The sequence below is a fragment of the Oncorhynchus clarkii genome, chromosome 10 (assembly GCF_045791955.1).
Source record: "Oncorhynchus clarkii lewisi isolate Uvic-CL-2024 chromosome 10, UVic_Ocla_1.0, whole genome shotgun sequence".
NCBI classification, from domain to species: Eukaryota; Metazoa; Chordata; class Actinopteri; order Salmoniformes; family Salmonidae; genus Oncorhynchus; species Oncorhynchus clarkii.
Genome location: NC_092156.1, coordinates 38,288,167 through 38,312,041, shown reverse-complemented (window position 1 = coordinate 38,312,041; position 23,875 = coordinate 38,288,167). Strand labels below are relative to the sequence as shown.

The window sequence follows — 23,875 nt, the reverse complement described above, 5'->3', positions numbered from 1 at the left end:
TCATTTCATTCGAGCCATTATTATAAGCCGTTCTCCCCTCAGCAGCCTCCTGTGCTAGGTATGATTCTGCTAACTAAGTTATACTGTATGTTGGCCACATTTGTATCTGAAATAGGCAATGGTGTTTTCTGGTATTTGTTTAAAGTGATTTCTTTTAGGAGCAAATGCATTACATGCACTTGATTTTATGATACAGTATGTCTATATTGATTAAGGAATGACATACTGTACATCAGAGCAAGATGAATTAAATGAATTTGTACATCAATTGACCAAGTGTTCACTTTTTTTTCGAAATCAGAAGACAAGCCTGGGGATGAGTTATGGTTGCATTTCATCGTTCAGTACGTGGGCTTCTATACATCTAGGACCGAACGTCTACCAACTTAAAGGCTGCGTGTTTGACAACTGTATCATATTATCTAATTAGAAACGACTTAATACTTTTAGCTACTTAGCTAAAATGGTAAGTTGTTGCTAACTTTAACTCTTTACCAACTCCTAACATTAACCCCAGCTAATGTTAGCCCCTTAGCTAACGTTAGTGTTAGCCACAACAAATTGGAATTCCTAACATATACATTGAGCAAAAATTTGTAAAATATTATACATAATGGACATCCACAAATGAATACATACCATACTAGTTTGAGTGTTCTGGATTTACGTTTATGTCTACCCCAGAGTCCAGGCCATCTCTACCTCAATTACCCCCTGCACATCTGGTACCCAGTGTATATTGTTACTCATTGTGTATTTATTCCTCATGTTATTATTTTTCTATTATTTCGTTAGTCTACAACTGTTGTTGATGAAGCATGTGACAAATACAATTTGAATGATTGATTGGGCCTTAGCAACATTGTTGCACTGTTCATTGTCTGCACATGACAATCAATTAGGCCCTGCAGGAACATAGGTTTGTAACCCAACAGCAAGCATTGCATTGTAAACGTTATTGTGATGTGTCTCTGTTTAATTTGTTTGTATTATGTCGCCATGTAATTTTTTTTTTTTAACTAACTAATCCTTGAGGTTTGGTTAAACGTGTGCTTCTCCTTTAAGAATGAAATGGGAGCGTACTACTCTCAATTTGACCTCATTGACGTCACGAAGGGAGGAGTCTAGAACTAGTTCACCTGTCAGCCCGCCGCTTAATATCCTAATGACGTTAGTTAGACGAGCTAAAAATTTTCTTCGTTTTGTTTTTAAGTCCCATATCTTTTATCGACTGTTCAACGCGGAACGGCACTGGTAACCCACGCCGTAAAAAATGATTATGGAACCTTTAGCGAAACGGTATCTATTTTCATGGCTGTTTGTGGCTTTAAGTCTTCAGGTGTCGAGTTTACATTTTGCAGTAGCGACTTATTACACAGCCTACCTGAACGTGTCGTTTATTGATCCTGCAAACAACGAAACCATATCGCGACAAGGGGAAAGCGGACCAACGCTATATGGACAAGATTCTCCTAAAGTTACGGTGATTGGGGACGTTTATTTACCTGATCCGATTTACAGTTGCGAAAGTGATACTTTTTATGATGTGCCTAGTGGGTCAAAGGGGTGGATCGCCATAATTCAACGCGGCTACGAATGTACTTTTTCACAGAAGATCAATGTTGCAGCCAGTAAAGGAGCTGTTGCTGCTGTAATTTTCAATGGTCTTGGTACAAACAATACAGTCATCCAAATGTCGCACCCAGGTAACGTTATGTAGTTTGCAATTTACAGCAAAAAGTGAAATAAAAGTATAATGTCACTGTCCTAAACAGGTGGGGCGATCGTCCCCACCTTACGCTAGCACCAGCAGAGAGGAGGTTAGGATCTAACGTGTACTAGCTAGCTTGATAGTTAACGACACCGTGTGCTAGTTGGCTTGCTAGATTACTGCGTCGCCCCCGCTTAGTGTGTAGCGGAGTCCTTCTTAAACTAGCTGGCTAAGCGAACACACACTGGTGAAGGACACTGTCTACTGTGTACGGCTAGCTAGCTACTGTTATCGCCCCGCCCCTTTTGTGGTGTTTATCCGCAGCTGGCTTCCAATGTTATTGTGCATTAATAACACTGCCAACTGTAACCCCCGCCTCCGACCTGTCCTAAGTGGAACGCCCAGAATTGTGTGCCGCAATTGCACCCTTCTCTTTCATTTAAGCTACCCCGTGCACTTAAATCACCCCAGTAGCCTACTATATTATTGGATGAAAAAGCTCTCATAGCCGAATGGTCAAGATAAGTTAATTTGAAAACCATCGTCTATAATTGTTAAATTCTAATGTTCTCTGAATTGCTTTTGAGTATACTTAATGTAGGCCAACATCTGGGAAGTATTTGCAAAACCTGTTCCCTCTGCTCAGCTCTAATTCTGAAGAACCCCACTGTAGGCCTACCTACACATGTCTTGTGTGGCATAGCCTTCCATTCTGCCTGTTCTTCCATTCTTTATGGAGTTTAGACACTTAAGTGACATTGACTTGCTGAAAAACTATGGTAATTGCCTCAGATTGTCCATTCCATGTGAGGGTGTAATGAAGCTAGTTTAAAATGAAAAGATAAGCCTTGTAATATTAAGTCATTGAGCTATGCCCTCCATTAGCTAATTTAGGAAATATTTGTGTTGACATGAGTCACATGTTTTTAAAAATATATATATTTCACCTTTATTTAAACAGGTAGGCCAGTTGAGAACAAGTTCTCATTTACAACTGCGACCTGGCCAAGATAAAGCACTGTGACAAAAAAACTGAGTTACACATGGTATAAACAAATGTACAGTCAATAACACAATAGAAAAATCTGTATAGAGTGTGTGCAAATGTAGGGAGGTAAGGCAATAAATCGGCCATATTGGTGAAGTGATTATAATTTAGCATTAACACTGGAGTGATAGATGTGCAAGTAGAGATGCTGGGGTGCAAAGGAACAAAATAAATAACATGGGGATGAGGTAGTTGGGTGGCTATTTACAGATGGGCTGTGTACCGGCGCAATAATCGGTAAGCTGCTCTGACAGCGGATGCTTAGTTAGTGAGGGAGATATGAGTCTCCATGTAATAGGGCTGGGAATATTTATATATTTCTTAATGCCATTCTTTTAGATTTTATTGCACTGTTAGAGCTAGGAACACAGGTATTCAGCTACATCTGCTAAACGTGTATGCAACTAACATTTGATTTGATTTTTGATTTGAAGTGTCAGGGACCTCCCGATACGATATCACAATGCTTAGGTGCTAATATGTATTGCGATTCAACATTCCAAACATATTGCTCACCATTTTGCTGCAGAGGGAGCATGAGAGAACTAGTTTTGATCCATCATGGAAATAAAAGTGCTGAAAACAAATTGGCTCCCTATTTAAAATGATGCAGAACCATTTGTTGATGGAAAAATACCTGAGTTTTGGTGCAGGTACAGCCAACTGGCACAAATAATATTGCGACATTGTCGAAACGCTGCGATATATCGTAAAAAAATTAATAAAAATGTCCTGATATGTAACTATATTGATATTATCCCCCGTCACTACCATGTAATGGATCCTTCTATTGTTCTACTTACTTTGCAGTAGGTATGTTTTCACATTAAAGAACACCATGTTCTTACATTGTTTGTTAAATATTTGTAATAGACTGACACATTAGGCCTAGATACTGGAATTTCTTTGAGCACCTAATAGCATATTTAAGGCCCAGCCTGTATTTATGTTTCCTCATACTTTGTTTCCCATCTGGTTACAGGAACAGGAGATATGGTTGCCATCATGATTAGTCACAGACGGGGCATGGAAATTGTTGAGCTGCTCAGGCAAGGGATTCCAGTCTCGATGACCATTGAGGTGGTCAAGCAGCATGGTGTCTGGATGAGCCACTACTCGGTCTTCTTCGTCTCCATCTCCTTCTTCATGATAACAGCAGTAACTGTTTGCTACTTCATCTTCTACTCGGCTCGCCGCCTCAACGTTGTTCGTCTACAAAACCTTCAACAGGTCAGACCAGTTTTACACATTCCCACAATGCTTGACTTGTACTGAAATAGGTCTGGTACTCATTTTGTGTATGTACTGTTTATATTTAGGTGCAGGAACTGCAGTAGTTTTAAGCCTATATTCTGTAATAAGTGCAGGAACACGAGCAGTAGACAATTTGAGGTTCCTGGTTTCAGCGCCGTTGAGCTCCTGCCCAAGTAAACTACTGCATTCCCATGATTGTTTTCATCAGTCATGTTCATCTCTATTGAATTGCCTTTAGGAGACAGGGAAACATAGTTGGTTTTGTGATTGTTAAACAGGGAAGTCGACTGACCATGAGGTTACCGTATGTTTTAATGTCTAAACCTGAACAGTCAGATTCAGCAGTCTTGTCCCAAGACTGCTAGTAAATACACAATTACTTGTTTGACAGTGACACCAATCAGTGGTTTATGCTGAAATATAATGCTGCACCTATATCTCCTTTGATCAGTAGAACAATATGACTGGGGAAATTCCACTGGAAGTGTTTTTCTTTTCTACACTAAACATACAGTGAACTCAAAGTATTGGCTCAGTGACACATTTTTTTGTTTCGGCTCTTTACTTCAGCACTTTGGATTTGAAATGCGTTAGAGGCATGAATACCATACCCCACCCCCCCCCCCCAAAAAAAATGCTAACCTCCCCCGTTATTGTAATGGTGAGAGGTTAGCATGTCTTGGGGGTAGGATATTTGTGCAGCTAACTTTCTCCCTCATCATTATTCACGATTATTTCAGGACTATCCGTAATCATGGTATCATCCACATTAATGCACGAGTCTGAAACATTATATTCTTATTTACAATACAAGTGACTCCAAAATGACACTACGTTATTTACCATTCATTTCTATTGGGAACAAAATCTGAAACGCAACCAAAACAAACAGCAAATGCATTCAAGTTTGTACAGTCACGTGCTTAATGTAGTTATTGCCTGCTAGGAATATGGGACCAAATACTTAACCTTTTACTACTTTAATACACAAGTTAATTTCTCCCAATACTTTTGGTCCCCTAAAATGGTGGGGGACTATGTATAAAAAGTGCTGTAATTTCTAAACTGTGACGAAAATATACTCAAATTAAAGCTGACAGTCTGCACTTTAACTTCAGTCATTATATAATTTCAAATCCAAAGTTCTGGAGCCAAAACAACAAAAACATGTGTAACTCTCCCAATGCTTTTGGAGCTCACTTTAATATTATGTTGTGTCAATACCAGAATTTTAATTTAGTGACCGACACCAGGTTTCATGATGCTTGGGGGGTGTACCAGGTTATTTATTTTTTTTTATTTTAAATTGAACCTTTATTTAACTAGGTATGTCAGTTAAGAACACATTTTTATTTACAATGATGGCCTACCAAAAGACCTCCTGCCGGGATGAGGGCTGGGATTAAAAATATGAATAAATTAAATAAAAATATAGGACAAAACACATCACGACAAGAAAACACAACACTGCATAAAGTGAGACCTAAGATGATGGCATGGCAGCAACACATGACAACACGGCATGGTAGCAACATGGCAGCAGCACAACATGGTAGCAGAATTTTCAATAACATTATTAAAAAAATAAGAGACCTAAGCTGGATATAATTTGACACATCACAATTTCTTAGCAGTGGTGTAGCATGCACCAACTAAAGTAAAACTGAAAAATGTGGCAAAGAAATTAAGTTTGTCTTGAATACAAAGTGTTATTTATGTATTATTTCTTACACTGTTACCCCAGGAAATCTTAAGTCTTATCACATACAGCCGGGAGGAACTATTGGATATAAGAGCAACGTCAACTTACCAACATTACGACCAGGAATACAACTTTCTCGAAGCGGATCCTCTGTTTGGACCACCATCCAGGACAATGTATCGGATCCCAGTAGGCGACCCAAATCAAAGAGCCGCAGACGGAGCGGTCTTCTGGTCAGGCTCCGTAGACGGGCACCCCCACCCACCGCTCCTGAGTATACTATTCGCCAATGTCCAGTCTTTTGTTTCACGGAAACATGGCTCACTCGGGATACGTTATCAGGGGCGGCAGGGTAGCCTAGTGGTTAGAGCATTGGACTTGTAACCGAAAGGTTGCAAGTTCAAATCCCAGAGCTGACAAGGTACAAAATCTGTCGTTCTGCCCCTGAACAGGCAGTTAACCCACTGTTCCTAGGCCGTCATTGAAAATAAGAATTTGTTCTTAACTGACTTGCCTAGTAAAATAAAGGTAAAATAAATAAAATAAAAAAGAATCGGTACAGCCACCCGGTTTCTTCACGCATCACGCCAACAGAAACAAACATCTCTCTGGTAAGAAGAAGGGTATGCCTTATGATTAACGAGACGTGGTGTGATCATAACAACTTACAGGAACTCAAATCCTTTTGTTCACCTGACCCTAGAATTCCTTACGATCAAATGGCGACCGCATTATCTACCAAGAGAATTCTCTTCGATTATATTCACAGCCATGTATACTCCCCCCCCCCCCCCCCCCCCCCAAGCAGACCCCTCGACGGCCCTGAAAGAGCTCCATTGGAGTAAACTGAAAACCACATATCCTGAGGCTGCATTTATTGTAGCTGGGGATTTTAACAAGGCTCCCTAAATTTTATCAGCATATCGAATGTGCGACCCGGGCTGGCAACACTCTAGATCATTGCTACTCTAATTTCCACGATGCATACAAAGCCCTCCCTCGCCCTCCTTTCGGCAAATCTGACCACGACTCCATTTTGTTGCTCCCAGCCTATAGACAGAAACTGAAACGGGAAACGCCCGTGCTCAGGTTTATTCAACGCTGGTCCGACCAATCTGATTCCATGCTTCAAGATTACTTCGATCACATGGACTGGGATATGTTCTGGATAGCATTGGACAATAATGTTGACGTATACGCTGATTCGGTGAGCGAGTTTATTAGCAAGTGCATCGGTGGATGTGTGGTGCCCACTGTGAATATTAAATCCTTCCCCAACCAGAAACCGTGGATTGTTGGCAGCATTCGTGCAAAACTGAAAGCGCGAACCACTGCTTTTAATCATGGCAAGGTGACCGGAAACATGACCGAATACAAACAGTGTAGCTATTCCCTCCAAGGCAATCAAACAAGCTATGCGTCAGTATAGAGACAAAGTAGAGTCGCAATTCAACGGCTCAGACACAAGACATATGTGGCAGGGTCTACAGTCAATCACGGACTACAAAAGGAAAACCAGCCCCGTCAAACACCAATGTCTTGCTCCCAGACAAACTTAACAACTTCTTTGCTCGCTTTGAGGACAATTCAGTGCCGGTGGCACGGCCCGCAACCAAAACCTGCGGCCTCCTCTTCACCATAGCCAACGTGAGTCAAAAATGTAAATGTGTTAACCCTCGCAAGGCTGCCGGCCCAGACTGCATCCCTAGCCTCGTCCTCAGAGCATGCGCAGACCAGCTGGCTGGTGTGTTTACAGACCTATTTAATAAATCCCTATCCCAGTCTACTGTTCCCACATGCTTCAAGAGGGCCACCATTGTTCCTGTTCCCAAGAAGCTAACTGAGCTAAACGACTATCGCCCCGCAGCACTCACTTCCGTCCTCATGAAGTGCTTTGAGAGACTAGTCAAGGATCTTATCACCTCCACCCTACCTAACACCTTAGACCCACTCCAATTTGCTTACCGCCCCAATAGGTCCAAAGACGAAGCAATCGCAACCACAATGCACACTGCTCTAACCCATCTGGACTAGAGGAATACCTATGTAAGAATGCTGTTCATCGATTACCGCTCAGCATTTAACACCATAGTACCATCAATTCGTCATTAAGCTCGAGACCCTAGTTCTCGACCCCGCCCTGTGCAATCAAGTTTGCAGACCACACTACAGTGGTAGGCTTGATTACCAACAACGACGGGACGGCCTACAGGGAGGAGGTGAGGGCACTCGGAGTGTGGTGTCAGGAAAATAACCTCTCACTCAACATCAACAAAACAAAGGAGATGATCGTGGACTTCAGGAAACAGCAGAGGGAGCACTCCCCCATCCACATCAATCGGGACAGCAGTGGAGAAGGTGGAAAGCTTGAAGTTCCTCGGCATACACATCACTGAAATAGTCCAGCCACACAGACAGCGTGGTGAAGGCGCAACAGCGCCTCTTCAACCTCAGGAGGCTGAAGAAATTCGGCTTGTCTCCAAAAACACTCAAACTTTTAGATGCACAATCGAGAGCATCCTGTCGGGCTGTATCACCGCCTTGTACGGCAACTGCACCTTCCACAACCGTAAGGATCTCCAGAGGGTAGTGAGGTCTGCACAACGCATCACCAGGGGCAAACTACCTGCCCTCCAGGACACCTACACCACCCGATGTCACAGGAAGGACAAAAAGATTATCAAGGACAACAACCCTACCTGCCAATCTACACCCCACCCCTTTGTGCACACCCTCGTTACAGTGTAAACTTTGGGTCACAACGGTTCATGAGCAGCCACCTTCTGACACTTTCCTGTTATTGTCCCTCGATGCGGTCATGCTGGAGGATGTTGCAGGCAGGATGTTGCAGGCAGCAAAATGTTCTCCACGGCGTCTCCAGACTCTGTCACGTGCTCAGTGTGAACCTGCTTTCATCTGTGTAGAGCACAGGGCGCCAGTGGCGAATTTGCCAATCTTGGTGTTCTCTGGCAAATGCCAAACGTCCTGCACGGTGTTGGGCTGTAAGCACAACCCCCACCTGTGGACGTCGGGCCCTCATACCACCCTCATGGAGTCTGTTTCTGACCGTTTGAGCAGACGCATGCACATTTGTGGCCTGCTGGAGGTCATTTTGCAGGGCTCTGGCAGTGCTCCTCCTTGCACAAAGGCGGAGGTAGCGGTCCTGCTGCTGAGTTGTTGCCCTCCATTCACAGTTCACTCAATGTAGTGCAACGCTGATTGACTTTATTTTTATATGTTATCAAGGGAGCCAAAATGCTTGCTGATTTCCCTTGCATTGAATGCTATGGTTGGCAACAAGGTCATTCTTTTTGTCCAGACAGCATCAGGTAGACACTGAGAAAGAGGTGCTCTGTTTCGCTTGCTCAGATGCTTTCGCTGGTGAGATGCATTCGGCCTCCTCCAAAATGAAGGAAAACGCTGTAATATTCGTCAGAGACGTAAGATACATTATTTTATGTTTCTTGGTACATTTTGGGGGAAGCTTGGCTGGTTTTTGGTTTTTGTTTAGCATACAGTTTGAAAGGTGTAATGCTGTTACCTTGGAATTGCCCTGAACTGTCAGGCCTATATGGTGAAGTGTTTACTATAGGCAGAATGCTTAGCTCCACTCTCCAATATCTGTGAAATTGGTGGGAACTGGATCACGCTGTCGTACACGTCAACCCAGAGCATCCCAAACATACTCAAAACGTGACATGTCTGGTAATTATGCAGGCCTTAAAGAACTGACATTTTCAGGTTCCAGGAATTGTGTATGGATCCCTGATACATGGCCATGCATTATTAGCATGCTGAAACATGAGGTGATGGCGGTGGATGAGTGGACGACAATGGGCATTCAGGATCTCATCACGGTATCTCTGTGCATTCAAATTGCTATTGATAAAATGCAATTGTGTTCGTTGTCCGTAGCTTATGCATGCCTATACCATAACCCCACCACCACAATGGGGCACTCTGTTCACAACGTTGACATCAGCAACCTGCTCACCCACACGGTGCCATGCACACTGTCTGACATCTGCCCGGTACAGTTGAAACCGGGATTCATCCGTGAAGAGCACACTTCTCCAGTGTACCAGTGGCCCTTTCGCCACTGACGTTCAGAGTATATATCACAGAAAATATCTCCATGATATTTTCCAGAGAATCCTCAATGCTAATGTGTCCCTGTGATCCCTCATACTATGTATCCTAACTCGCTTTCATAACGTTGATTCTTCCTATGTGCCTTTGTGCACATTATTTTGTCTTGTTGCCATGGGGGAGGCTGCATAAGCAGCATTAAGAGTCTTTAATTGTGTATGTGGTATATCCCAAATTATATAGAATTGAGCTGGTCTCTCTGTCCCTCAGGATTATGCCTAATACTTATAAACCCCTGATGTATGTAAATCTGATGTTTTTCTGTCCTATATACAAGCCGATGTAATGTTTCCAATACATGGTTTTAGAGAAGAGGCTTAATGACACACAGTAGGACTGCTATAATAAACGCTCTCCTCCCAGATCACCCATGTTCAAATGGAATAAAAGGTCTCTAACGTGACCTCATCGCTTACCGTTCTCCTGCTCACTCCTATTTCAATCATGTATGGTCACATTACAGGAAATTAACAATTAATTGTTGGCGCAAAATGTTGGCTGTGTTGGTGTTGCATTCTAGACATTTTAAATTGTGATTTTTATTTTTTATTTTATTCGTCTGTTGCTTAACCTAATGTAGCAGGCATAAAATAAACTGCTGAGCAGGGTCCCCACATCCGGTTTTCAGGGGAAACCGAAGGTAGGTTGAAGACACTGTTCCTGAAATCCAGATGTCTCCAATTGTCAGAGGAAGCTGATTAATAATGTAATTTAAACACTGAACACGTTCTTCTCTCTACTCCAACAGAAACAGCTGAAGGCAGAGGCCAAGAAAGCCATTGGTCAGCTGCAAGTCCGGACCGTGAAACGGGGAGATAAGGTAACAAACCGTTCAAGTAAAGTCCAGATGTGTTTATGGTTATTCTGCATGACTTTCAGGATCATATGCAAATACGGATGTTTCAAACTGGGAACACATGGCATATACAAGTTTTACTGTGATTTATGATTCTTTGACTATAATTTCATATTTAGGTTGTATTAACCTCTGGGCTGCCTCTCCAAAATAAAAACATTTTAAAGGTACATAAATAAACACAAAGTATTGATTACAGAACATTTAGTATGTCAAAGAAAATAATAAAAATGTGAGCCTACTCCCCCAACCCTACCCATCCAACATTTTTCCATCTGACCCTGCCACCTAGAAACCATCTTTTCCACTCCTTAAGGTGCTTAAAGTGCAAATCAATCAAAAGATCGTACTTTTTGGAGAAATATCCTCTGGTCTGATGAAACAAAAATATAACTGTTTGGCCATAAAGACCATCGTTATGTTAGGAGGAAAAAGGGGGAAGCTTGCAAGCCGAACAACACCATCCCAACCGTGAAGCACGGGAGTGGCAGCATCATGTTGTGGGGGTGCTTTGCTGCTGGAAGGACTGGTGCACTTCACAAAATAAATGGCATCATGAGGCAGGAAAATTATGTGGATATATTGAAGCAACATCTCAAGACATCAGTCAGGAAGTTGAAGCTTGGTCGCAAATGGGTCTTCCAAATGGACAAGGACCCCAAGCATACTTCCAAAGTTGTGGCAAAATGGCTTAAGGACAACAAAGTCAAGGTATTGGAGTGGCCATCACAAAGCCCTGACCTCAATCCTATAGAACATTTGTTGGCAGAACTGAAAAAGCGTGAGCGAGCAAGGAGGCCTACAAACCTGACTCAGTTACACCAGCTCTGTCAGGAGGAATGGGCCAAAATTCACCCAACTTATTGTGGGAAGCTTGTGGAAGGCTACCTAAAACGTTTGACCCAAGTTAAACAATTTAAAGGCAATGCTACCAAGTACTAATTGAATGTATGTGAACTTCTGAGCCACTGGGAATGTCATGAAATAAATAAAAGCTGAAATAAGTCATTCTCTCTCCTATTATTCTGCCATTTCACATTCTTAAAATAGTGGTGATCCTAACTGATCTAAAACAGGGAATTTTTACTAGGACTAAATGTCAGGAATTGTGAAAAACGGCGTTTAAATATATTTAGCTCAGGTGTATGTAAACTTCCGACTTCAACTGTATATTGACGAAGTTGTTGTGAAGATGGGGAGGGATATGTCTGTTTTTCATAAAAATAAGTTTAACACGAATTTTACAAGTTGTATAGGCTCTGATCTAGTCCCTTCTTGATTACAGTCCGGTAATATGGTCAAGTGCAGAAAAGGAAGACCAGAGCTGTGTTCGAATACCCATACTAACATACTACATACTTAATGAGTATACTAAAATGAACTAATTGTATAGTGTAAACCAGTGATTCCCTAACTTTTTATAGTCCTGTACCCCTTCAAACATTCAACCTCCAGCTGCATACCAGCTAGCATCAGTGTCAGCGCACTCTCAAATGTTGTTTTTTGCCCTCATTGTAAGCCTGCCCCACACACTATACGATACATTTATTAAACATAAGAATGAGTGAGTTTTTGTCACAACCCGGCATGTGGGAATATTCCAAATTTGTCTACCATGACTGGTTTTGTGCATGACTCACTCGCTATGAAATACGGGAACTGGGCAAACGGATGCGTACTCTGATAGACAGTGGAAATAGATTTTTCTTAACGTTAACATCCCAATTTTGTCTAAACTAGGCTTGTCAACATTTTACAAATTATATGATACCAGGCCAAATATCATAATACCGAGTAGTATCGCGATACCACAGTGGGGAAACATTTGTGGCCTAGCATCCTGTTGGCCCCTCCCCCAGACGCTTGTTCACGTTTTCTAAGCATTCTCCAAAGACTTGTCTCTGTAATTCACACTTCTTCATAATACAACACATTGAATTAAACTTCATACTGTTCACTGTATAATAGAATATGATGGCTGATTTGCTCATATTTGCAAAGCCTACCTGTGATTTGGCTGGATGAATGGGAGGAAGGAATATACATCAGCTTACATTGAGTTTATAAACTCAGCAAAAAAAGGAACATCCTCTCACTGTCAACTGTGTTTATTTTCAGCAAACTTAACGTGTAAATATTTGTATGACCATAAAAAGATTCAACAACTGAGACACAAACTGAAAAAGTTCCACAGACATGTGACTAACAGAAATGGAATAATGTGTCCCTGAACAAAGGGGGGCGGTTAAAAGTAAGTCAGTATCTGGGGTGGTCACCAGATGCATTAAGTACTGCAGTGCATCTCCTCCTCATGGACTGCACCAGATTTGCCCGTCCTTGCTGTGAGATGTTACCCCATTCTTCTACCAAGGCACCTGCAAGTTCCCGGACATTTCTGGGGGGAATGGCCCAAGCCCTCACCCTCCGATCCAGCAGGTCCCAGATGTGCTAAATGGGATTGAGATCCGGGCTCTTCGCTGGCTATGGCAGAACACAGACATTCTGGTCTTGCAGGAAATCATGCACATAACAAGCAGTATGGCTGTTGGCATTTTCACGCTGGACGGTTATGTCAGGATGAGCCTGCAGGAAGGTTACCACATGAGGGAGAAGGATATCTTCCCTGTAACGCAAAGCGTTGTGATTGCCTGCAATGACAACAAGCTCAGTCCGATGATGCTGTGACATACCGCCCCAGACCATGACGGACCCTCCGCCTCCAAATCGATCCCGCTCCAGAGTACAGACCTCGGTGTAATGCTCATTCCTCTGACGATAAACACGAATCCGACCATCACCCCTGGTGATCCAAAACTGCGACTCATCAGTGAAGAGCACTTTTTGCCAATCCTGTCTTGTCCAGCGACGGTGGGTTTGTGCCCATAGGCAACGTTGTTGCCGGTGATGTCTGGTGAGGACCTGCCTTACAACAGGCCTACAAGCCCTCAGTCCAGACTCTCTCAGCCTATTGCGGACAGTCTGAGCGCTGATGGAGGGATTGTGCTTTCCTGGTTTAACTTGGGCAGTTGTTGTTGCCATCCTATAACTGTCCCGCAGGTGTGATGTTCGGATGTACCGATCCTGTGCAGGTGGTGTTATACGTGATCTGCCACTGCGAGGACGATCAGCAGTCCATCTCGTATCCCTGTAGCGCTGTCTTAGGCGTCTCACAGTGCGGACATTGCAATTTATTGCCCTGGCCACATCTGCAGTCCTCATGCCACCTTACAGCATGCCTAAGGCACGTTCACACAGAAGAGCTGGGACCCTAGGCATCTTTCTTTTGGTGTTTTTCAGAGTCAGGACACTATAGGCCTTTCTATTAAGTTTTCAAAACTGTGACCTTAATCGCCTACCGTCTGTAAGTTGTTAGTGTCTTAACGACCGTTCCACAGGTGCATGTTCAGTAATTGTTTATTTTTATTTATTTTTTTTAACCTTTATTTAACCAGGCAAGTCAGTTAAGAACAAATTCTTATTTTCAATGACGGCCTAGGAACAGTGGGTTAACTGCCTGTTCAGGGGCAGAACGACAGATTTGTACCTGGTCAGTGTCGTGGAGGATCGTTACAAAATATAACACTTACAAGAACTTGTGAATTCAATATAGGCTTTTAATACAAACATATCAGAAGCCTAGATGGTCTGCGGAACACACACTTTTCCAGAGCACTGGCTCTGATTTATACACATACAACATATGAGTCCATCCCACATGCAAATGAAGTTACTTCCCTCAGTCCATCTGCCACCATTATATCCCAATCTGTGCTTCCTGCTTGTTCACGCCCAATAATGCCCATATCTGCTTTCAGTCAAGTTATAATGGTGACAGGACCTCTTCATGTCCCAAAAATAATACATGCCCATCTTATCCTATGGGCCCCTTATGTTCAGCTTGGTGTGGTCTTTGGTATGTCTGTCCTTTATTAGAACTAGTAGACTGTGTCTCTTCTCTTCATGTCCTAAAAATATATGCCCTATGTCTATAGTCCATCAGTTGGTCATTTGGCTGACCCCCTCCTTTGTATGTCCCTCTGACCTTGGTATGTCCAGCTGTCCTATGCTCTCATGGCCTTACTTTGGCTTCCTGTCCTATACAATAGACAATGCATTTCACCAGAATGGCAAATTAATTTTACCAGAATGGCAAATACACTTAGAGTGCATCTTTCTCTTGTGGTACAGTATTATGTTTCTCCCTATATGTACATCTCGCTCCCACATCAGCTCGGGGGTTTGAACTTGCAACCTTCCGGTTACTAGTCCAACACTCTAACCACTAGGCTACCCTGCTACCCATGGTTCATTGAACAAGAATGGGAAACAGTGTTTAAACCCTTTACAATGAAGATCTGTTTAGTTATTTGGATTTAACAAATTATCTTTGAAAGACAGGGTCCTGAAAAAAGTGTGTGTGTAGATAGATGCTCGTGAAGAGGGGACAGAGAGAAACCGGTGAATGAAAGCAAATGTATGCTTAATCCGAAAATGTGGTCGGAGGCGCTGTATGGACGGTGTGACGCAAATACGAAGCCTCCGGAGGCATGCAGAGGCCAAATTGAGCTCCGTACCACATCGCCGTGCCCCGCCCAGCTTTTGTAAAATGTAGAGGGCTCGCATTGACGCGATTGGTAGGTGGGGGCGGGCGGTCAAGTATAAACAAACTCACTTCCTTGACTACCACTTCACAACAGCTCCGCACTGCTCCGTGAAGCGCAAAAAGTATGAATTCCCTGACTTCTGCAGAGGTCGTATCACTGTAAATGCTGCACTGCCAATGCAGATGCAGATTGACCATGCAGCGCTGATTACAACTGCCACAAGTGATATGCACATGAAAGTTAAGTGGATATTGTACCTGTGCATACAAGAGACTAGTAGCTGTTGCTTCAATTCAACTGAATTTATAAACAAAACTGACTAAACATTTTATAACAGGTACCAGCAGGTTCTTTAGATCGGTAGGGATGACAATGTCGGTAGAGTCCTATGAAACTGTACTATGGTATTCTAAAATGTTGGTATCATGACGTTTTGGTACTATGGTACTGGTATACCGTGCAACGCTAGTTTTAATCGTTCACACCCCCAATGTATGCTCAGTGCCACTACAATCTATTTTTAAACCTGTCTTTCAGGAGACTGGGCCTGACGCTGACACCTGTGCAGTATGCATTGACGCTTACAAGTCTGGCGACGTGCTGACCATTCTCACCTGCAAGTATGTACTGAACTGCAGTGGCTTTTACCTTGTTTAATATTGACAAATGGAGTAGAGTAGCCCTACCCGGTCTGCTATTCCAATTACCTTCATTTTGTGATTGTCATCATTATTCTTATGTGTTTATTTTGGTTTAACTTTCCAGTCATTTCTTCCACAAGACCTGCATTGAGCCCTGGCTAATGGAGCACAGGACCTGCCCCATGTGTAAATGTGACATACTCAAGGCCTTGGGAGTAGAGGTAGGCAACTATACCTTGCATCATGACCTAGTACTTTGAAATAACCTTTGCCTATCTTTCACTGAAGTTCTTGATTAAAGACTGTTTTAGATTGAAAATACTATTTACACTGCTAGTGATTATTGTTTAAGAAGAATAGGCACACATGCTAGATTGCTGTTTTCAAGGGTTGCAAGTTGAAACACCCGTAGTGGGACCTGAAATTGCTTTGTTTTTATGAAAGTGATGATATTCATCAATCCAACTTAATCACCCTGAGCAGCAGCCGGAAGAGGACCAGCCCAGTCATCAGTTGATCATGCATCCAGACATGACGTCCTACCCCAGGGTTCTAGTCCCAGAGGACACCCGCAGTGAGACAGCCTCCGCAGGCTATGCTTCTGTACAATGCACAGAGGAGCACAGCAGCCCAGCAGATGAGACCCACGTGTATGAGAGTAAGACACACAATTTACTTTGAGTCTTTTAACTTCACAATAATTGTTTTTGATAGCTTTTTCACATCATTAGCAATGTCTATAGAGATAAGGGGGAGTATTTTAGTTCAGTTGGTAGTGGTACATCTGTGGGTTCTTTGGGAGATGCTGGCTTTCACGTTAGCTCGATAATATGTGCTGAAGCCCTTGCTCAAGACATACCATGTGAACTTTGCCACCCATATTTGAATTATAGTGGTAAGATATTGCCTTTATTTAACTTTTCTGATTGTATTTTTGTTTACTTAGTTTGATTGCTTCAAGTAAATATAAACAACTCCACTACAAAGTCTTCCTGATCAAACAATCAGCATTGTTCTTACTGGGATTAAAGGGCTTCCTTTCCATCTCTCTTTAGCTTGCCTATCCATTGACATCTGTATGAGTGATTGTGCCAAAGTAATTATTGACCAGCTGGTTGTTTTTTTTGTACGGTTTTCTAGCAGTGCATGTGGGGCTTGACTGACTGGTAATCATGTTTGTGTTTCAGCATTGGGGCACCATCCTGGCCCAGGATCAATCCAGGTGGACATCTTCCAGCCCCATTATGACAACCTCGCCTTTGAGGGCAACTCACGAAACCAACGGGAACCCCTGACATGAATGAGGTGCTCACTCTAAGCACTAGACCTTGGCTAATGGGACTTGGGCCACAATCAATTACATTCGAAGATGTTTCCTGTGGTCATGAAGCAAGGGAAACCAGGAATGTGGGTCTGATATTATTCATAGGGAAAGAGGGCTTGACCTATATATGCATATCAATTTACATGAAATTGATGAGGCAATCCTTCGATGCACTTGTCTGAGTTTGGAAATGGTACTGTCCAGTTTCATTCTGATTTAATTGTACTTTTTATAATATGATATTTGATTGTTTTTTGAGGCTTAATTACGTCAGTCAATGTATCACTTCATCAGTTACTGATTTTAAATGGTTTCAATTTGCTTATTTAACACCCACAGCTTTTTAACATACTCAATATGCCCACACCAACAACAGAATAGTGTGGGTGTATTGAGTGATGACGAATTAGAAGTTTTCTTGTTGTAATTAACTCGTATCATTCTTAGATTACTCATTATATTAATAGTCAGATTTAATCAACAAATCTGTAATTTAAAAAAAAAAGTTGAAGGGTCAAAATCATTACATATCCCATCGAGCTGCCCGTTGTCACAGTTCCAAGACCAGTCAGAAACGTCCAGCTAATCCTACGCCAAAGAGGCCGGTGAATCTCAAAATTGAACTTGGATCTGCGTTAAGTATCAAATCAAATGTATTTATATAGCCCTTCTTACATCAGCTGATATCTCAAAGTGCTGTACAGAAACCCAGCCTAAAACCCCAAACAGCAAGCAAGGTGTAGAAGCACTGTGGCTAGGAAAAACTCCCTAGAAAGGCCAAAACCTAGGAAGAAACCTAGAGAGGAACCAGGCTATGTGGGGTGGCCAGTCCTCTTCTGGCTGTGCCGGGTGGAGATAACAGAACATGGCCAAGATGTTCAAATGTTCATAAATGACCAGCATGGTCAAATAATAATAATCACAGGCAGAACAGTTGAAACTGGAGCAGCAGCATGGCCAGGTGGACTGGGGACAGCAAGGAGTCATCATGCCAGGTAGTCCTGAGGCATGGTCCTAGGGCTCAGGTCCTCAGAGAGAGAAAGAGAATTAGAGAGAGCATACTTAAATTCACACAGGACACCGGATAGGACAGGAGAAGTACTCCAGATATAACAAACTGACCCTAGCCCCCCGACACATAAACTACTGCAGCATAAATACTGGAGGCTGAGACAGGAGGGGTCAGGAGACACGGTGGCCCCATCTGATGACACCCCCGGACAGGGCCAAACAGGAAGGATATAACCCCACCCACTTTGCCAAGGCACAGCCCCCACACCACTAGAGGGATATCTTCAACCACCAACTTACCATCCTGAGACAAGGCCGAGTATAGCCCACAAAGATCTCCGCCACGGCACAACCCAAGGGGGGGGGGCGCCAACCCAGACAGGAAGATCACATCAGCGACTCAACCCACTCAAGTGATGCACCCCTCCTAGGGATGGTATGAAAGAGCCCTAGTAAGCCAGTGACTCAGCCCCTGTAATAGGGTTAGAGGCAGAGAATCCCAGTGGAAAGAGGGGAACCGGCCAGGCAGAGACAGCAAGGGCGGTTCGTTGCTCCAGAGCCTTTCCGTTCACCTTCAAACTCATGGGCCAGACTACACTCAATCATATGACCCACTGAAGAGATGAGTCTTCAGTAAAGACTTAAAGGTTGAGACCGAGTTTGCGTCTCTCACATGGGTAGGCAGACCTTTCCATAAAAATGGAGCTCTATAGGAGAAAGCAATGCCTCCAGCTGTTTGCTTAGAAATTATAGGGACAATTAGGAGGCCTGCGTCTTGTGACCGTAGCGTACGTGTAGGTATGTACGGCAGGACCAAATCAGAGAGATATAGGTAGGAGCAAGCCCATGTAATGCTTTGTAGGTTAGCAGTAAAACCTTGAAATCAGCCCTTGCCTTGACAGGAAGCCAGTGTAGGGAGGCTAGCACTGGAGTAATATGATAAAAACATTTGGTTCTAGTCAGGATTCTAGGAGCCGTATTTGGCACTAACTGAAGTTTATTTATTGCTTTATCCGGGTAGCTGGAAAGTAGAGCATTGCAGTAGTCTAACCTAGAAGTGACACAAGCATGGATTAATTTTTCTGCATCATTTTTGGACAGAAAGTTTCTGATTTTTGCAATGTTACGTAGATGGAAAAAAGCTGTCCTTGAAACAATCTTAATATGTTCTTCAAAAGAAAGATCAGGATCCAGAGTAACGCAGAGGTCCTTCACAGTTTTATTTGAGACGACTGTACAACCATTAAGATTAATTGTCAGATTCAACAGAAGATCTCTTTGTTTCTTGGGACCTAGATCAAGCGTCTTCTGTTTTGTCTGAGTTTAAAAGTAGAACGTTTGCAGCCATCCACTTCCTTATGTCTGAAACAGATGCTTCTAGCGAGGGCAATTTTGGGGCTTCACCGTATTTCATTGAAATGTACAGCTGTGTGTCATCCGCATAGCAGTGAAAGTTAACATTATGTTTTCGAATGACATCCCCAAGAGGTAAAATATATAGTGAAAACAATGGTGGTCCTAAAACGGAACCTTGAGGAACACCGGAATTTACAGTTGATTTGTCAGAGGACAAACCATTCACAGAGACAAACTGATATCTTTCCGACAGATAAGATCTAAACCAGGCCAGAACTTGTCCGTGTAGACCAATTTGGGTTTCCAATCTCTCCAAAATAATGTGGTGATCAATGGTATCAAAAGCAGCACTAAGGACAGATGCAAAGCCTCAGTCTGATGCCATTAAAAGGTAATTTACCACCTTCACAAGTGCAGTCTCAGTGCTACGATGGGGTCTAACACCAGCCTGAAGCATTTCGTATACATTGTTTGTCTTCAGGAAGGCAGTGAGTTGCTGCGCAGCAGCCTTTTCTAACATTTCTGAGAGGAATGGAAGATTCGATATAGGCCGATTAGTTTTTTATGTTTTCTGGGTCAAGGTTTGGCTTTTTCAAGAGAGGCTTTATTACTGCCACTTTTAGTGAGTTTGGTACACATCCGGTGGATAGAGAGCCGTTTATTATGTTCAACATAGGAGGGCCAAGTACAGGAAGCAGCTCTTTCAGTAGTTTAGTTGGAATAGGGTCCAGTATGCAGCTTGAAGGTTTAGAGGCCATGATTATTTTCATCATTGTGTCAAGAGATATAGTACTAAAACACTTGAGTGTCTCTCTTGATCCTAGGTCCTGGCAGAGTTTTTCAGAATTAGGACAACTGAGCTTTGAAGGAATACGCAGATTTAAAGAGGAGTCCGTAATTTGCTTTCTAATAATCATGAACTTTTCCTCAAAGAAGTTCATGAATTTATTACTGCTAAAGTGAAAGCCATCCTCTCTTGGGGAATGCTGCTTTTTAGATAGCTTTGCGACAGTATCAAAAAGGAATTTCGGATTGTTCTTATTTTCCTCAATTAAGTTGGAAAAATAGAAAGGGCTCTTTGATACTGCACGGTACTGTCTTTCCAAGCTAGTCGGAAGACTTCCAGTTTGGTGTGGCGCCATTTCCGTTCCAATTTTCTGGAAGCTTGCTTCAGAGCTCGGGTATTTTCTGTGTACCAGGGAGCTAGTTTCTTATGAGAAATGTTTTTAGTTGTGCAACTGCAGCTAGGGTATTGCGCAAGGTTAAATTGAGTTCCTCAGTTAGGTGGTTAACTGATTTTTGTCCTCTGGTGTCCTTGGGTAGACAGAGGGAGTCTGGAAGGACATCAAGGAATCTTTGTGTTGTCTGTGAATTTATAGCACGACTTTTGATGTTCCTTGGTTGGGGTCTGAGCAGATTATTTGTTGCAATTGCAAACGTAATAAAATGGTGGTCCGATAGACCAGGATTATGAGGAAAAACATTAAGATCCACAACATTTATTCCATGGGACAAAACTAGGTCCAGAGTATGACTGTGACGGTGAGTAGGTCCAGAGACATGTTGGACAAAACTCACTGAGTCGATGATGGCTCCGATAGCCTTTTGGAGTGGGTCTGTGGACTTTTCCATGTGAATATTAAAGTCACCAAAGATTAGAATATTATCTGCTATGACTACAAGGTCCGATAGGAATTCAGGGAACTCAATGAGGAATGCTGTATATGGCCCATGAGGCCTGTAAACAGTAGCTATAAAAAGTGATTGAGTAGGCTGCATAGATTTCATGACTAGAAGCGCAAAAGATGATTTTGACATGATTTTGACATGATTTTTTTTGTTGTAAATTGTAAATCGTAAATGTTAGGCACACCTCCGCCTTTGCGGGATGCACAGGGGATATGGTCACTAGTGTAGCCAGGAGGTGAGGCCTCATTTAACACAGTAAATTCATCAGGCTTAAGCCATGTTTCAGTCAGGCCAATCACATCAAGATTATGATCAGTGATTAGTTCATTGACTATAATTGCCTTTGAAGTAAGGGATCTAACATTAAGTAGCCCTGTTTTAAGATGTGAGGTATCATGATCTCTTTCAATAATGACAGGAATGGAGGAGGTCTTTATCCTAGTGAGATTGCTAAGGCGAACACCGCCATGTTTAGTTTTGCCCGACCTAGGTCGAGGCACAGACATGGTCTCAATGGGTATAGCTTAGCTGACTACACTGACTGTGCTAGTGGCAGACTCCACTATGCTGGCAGGCTGGCTAACCGCCTGCTGCCTGGCGTGCACCCTATTTCATTGTGGATCTAGAGGAGTTAGAGCCCTGTCTATGTTGGTTGATAAGATGAGAGCACCCCTCCAGCTAGGATGGAGTCCGTCACTCCACAGCAGGTCAGGCTTGGTGCTGTTTGTGGGTGAGTCCCAGAAAGAGGGCCAATTATCTACAAATTCTATCTTTTGGGCGGTGCAGAAAACAGTGTTCAACCAGCGATTGAGTTGAGACTGCTGTAGAGCTCATCACTCCCCCTAACTGGGAGGGGGCCAGAGACAATTACTCGATGCCGACACATCTTTCTAGCTGATTTACACGCTGATGCTATGTTGCGCTTGGTGATCTCTGACTGTTTCATCCTAACATCGTTGGTGCCGACGTGGATAACAATATCTCTATACTCTCTACACTCGCCAGTTTTAGCTTTAGCCAGCACCATCTTCAGATTAGCCTTTACCAGGGGGCAGGGCTACCGACGTTAAGTGTATGATCGCTGGATGATTCGTTTTAAGGCTAATACTGCAGGTAATGGAGTCGCCAATGACTAGAGTTTTCAATTTGTCAGAGCTAATGGTGGGAAGCTTTGGCGTCTCAGACCCCGTAACGGGAGGAGTAGAGACAAGAGAAGGCTCGGCCTCTGACTCCAACTCGTTGCTTAATGGGGAAAACCGGTTGAAAGTTTCTGTCGGCTGAATGAGCGACACCGGTTGAGCATTCCTACAGCATTTCCCACCAGAAACTGTGAGAAAGTTGTCCGGCTGCGGGGACCGTGCGAGGGGATTTATACTAACGTTACTATCTGTACTTACTGGTGGCACAGACGCTGTTTCATCCTTTCCTACACTGAAATTACCCTTGCCTAACAATTGCGTCTGAAGCTGGGCTTGTAGCACAGCTATCCTCGCCGTAAGGCGATCGTTCTCCTCTGTATTATGAGTACAGCGACTGAAATTAGAAGGCATCATGTTAATGTTACTACTTAGCTTCAGCTGTTGGGGGTCCTGACGAACCACGTCCAGATAAAGCGTCCGGAGTGAAAAAGTTGAATGAAAAAAAAAATTGAGGGAAAAACCAAAAATATAAAGGTAATTAAAAAGTAAAAACCGTAAAGATCTCGGGTAGCAAAGTAAGGTTGGCAACAAAACGCACAGCAACACGTAAACAAGTAGCAATGATATCCTTCGCAACTGTCGTTTTACGACAGATATCTCGAACCAGTCAAGACTATAAATCATTTTTACGTTTCTTTACCTCAAATTCATGAGTTACCTAATTGTTAAACTAGCAAAGGAGTTTTGAAGTGGAGGGTGCAGTATTAATGAAGTTTGGCAATGAGGATGAAAACTAGCATAGTTCAACTAGTTTAGCCAGGGAAACCCGGGGAAAACGAGCTCGGGCCTAGTGCTCATATATTAGGAATGGTATTTTTAAACTTGGAAATAGTCCTTCACGGTATGGCAGTAAGATCATCTCTTTGAACCCCCTGGCTTCATGTAAATATTTTCAAATGTGTTTGACCTGTGCTTTGTGGGTGTGTGCCTTAAAATTATTCACCGGTGCAAGATATAATTCCATGCCATCCTACTTTGATAGGGAAATGCTATGATTTCACTGTATTTTCAAGTAGATTGTGCATGCACTTTACATTCATGAATTCATTACACTTTCAATATGTGTATCTGTTTTTTTTTTCTCACTCGTCTTATCCTTGTTCAGCCTTTCCAGAGTAAATGTATATTATAGTATTTTTCTTATATAAAGGACAAAAAGGGTATTCTATATTTTATTTGACTTAGTTACAGTGCCTTCATACCCCTTGACTCATTCCACATTTTTTTGTTACAGCCTGAATTCTATTAGATTTTTTTTCTCATCCATCTACACACAATACCCCATGATGACAAAGTGAAATCATGTTTTTAGAAATGTTTGCACATTTATT

General features: G+C 42.7%; 1 protein-coding gene across 1 annotated transcript; it reads left to right on the top strand.

The window, feature by feature from the left end:
• Positions 1 to 1,119: 1,119 nt before the first annotated feature.
• LOC139418435 (E3 ubiquitin-protein ligase RNF128-like) lies at positions 1,120 to 20,062 on the top strand. Its single transcript, XM_071167847.1, has 7 exons — positions 1,120 to 1,706; positions 3,742 to 3,989; positions 10,613 to 10,684; positions 15,862 to 15,944; positions 16,090 to 16,186; positions 16,449 to 16,623; positions 17,153 to 20,062. Exons 1-7 carry the CDS (start codon positions 1,274 to 1,276, stop codon positions 17,263 to 17,265), a joined length of 1,221 nt encoding a protein of 406 aa, XP_071023948.1. The 5' UTR covers positions 1,120 to 1,273; the 3' UTR covers positions 17,266 to 20,062.
• The last annotated feature ends 3,813 nt before the right edge of the window (positions 20,063 to 23,875 follow it).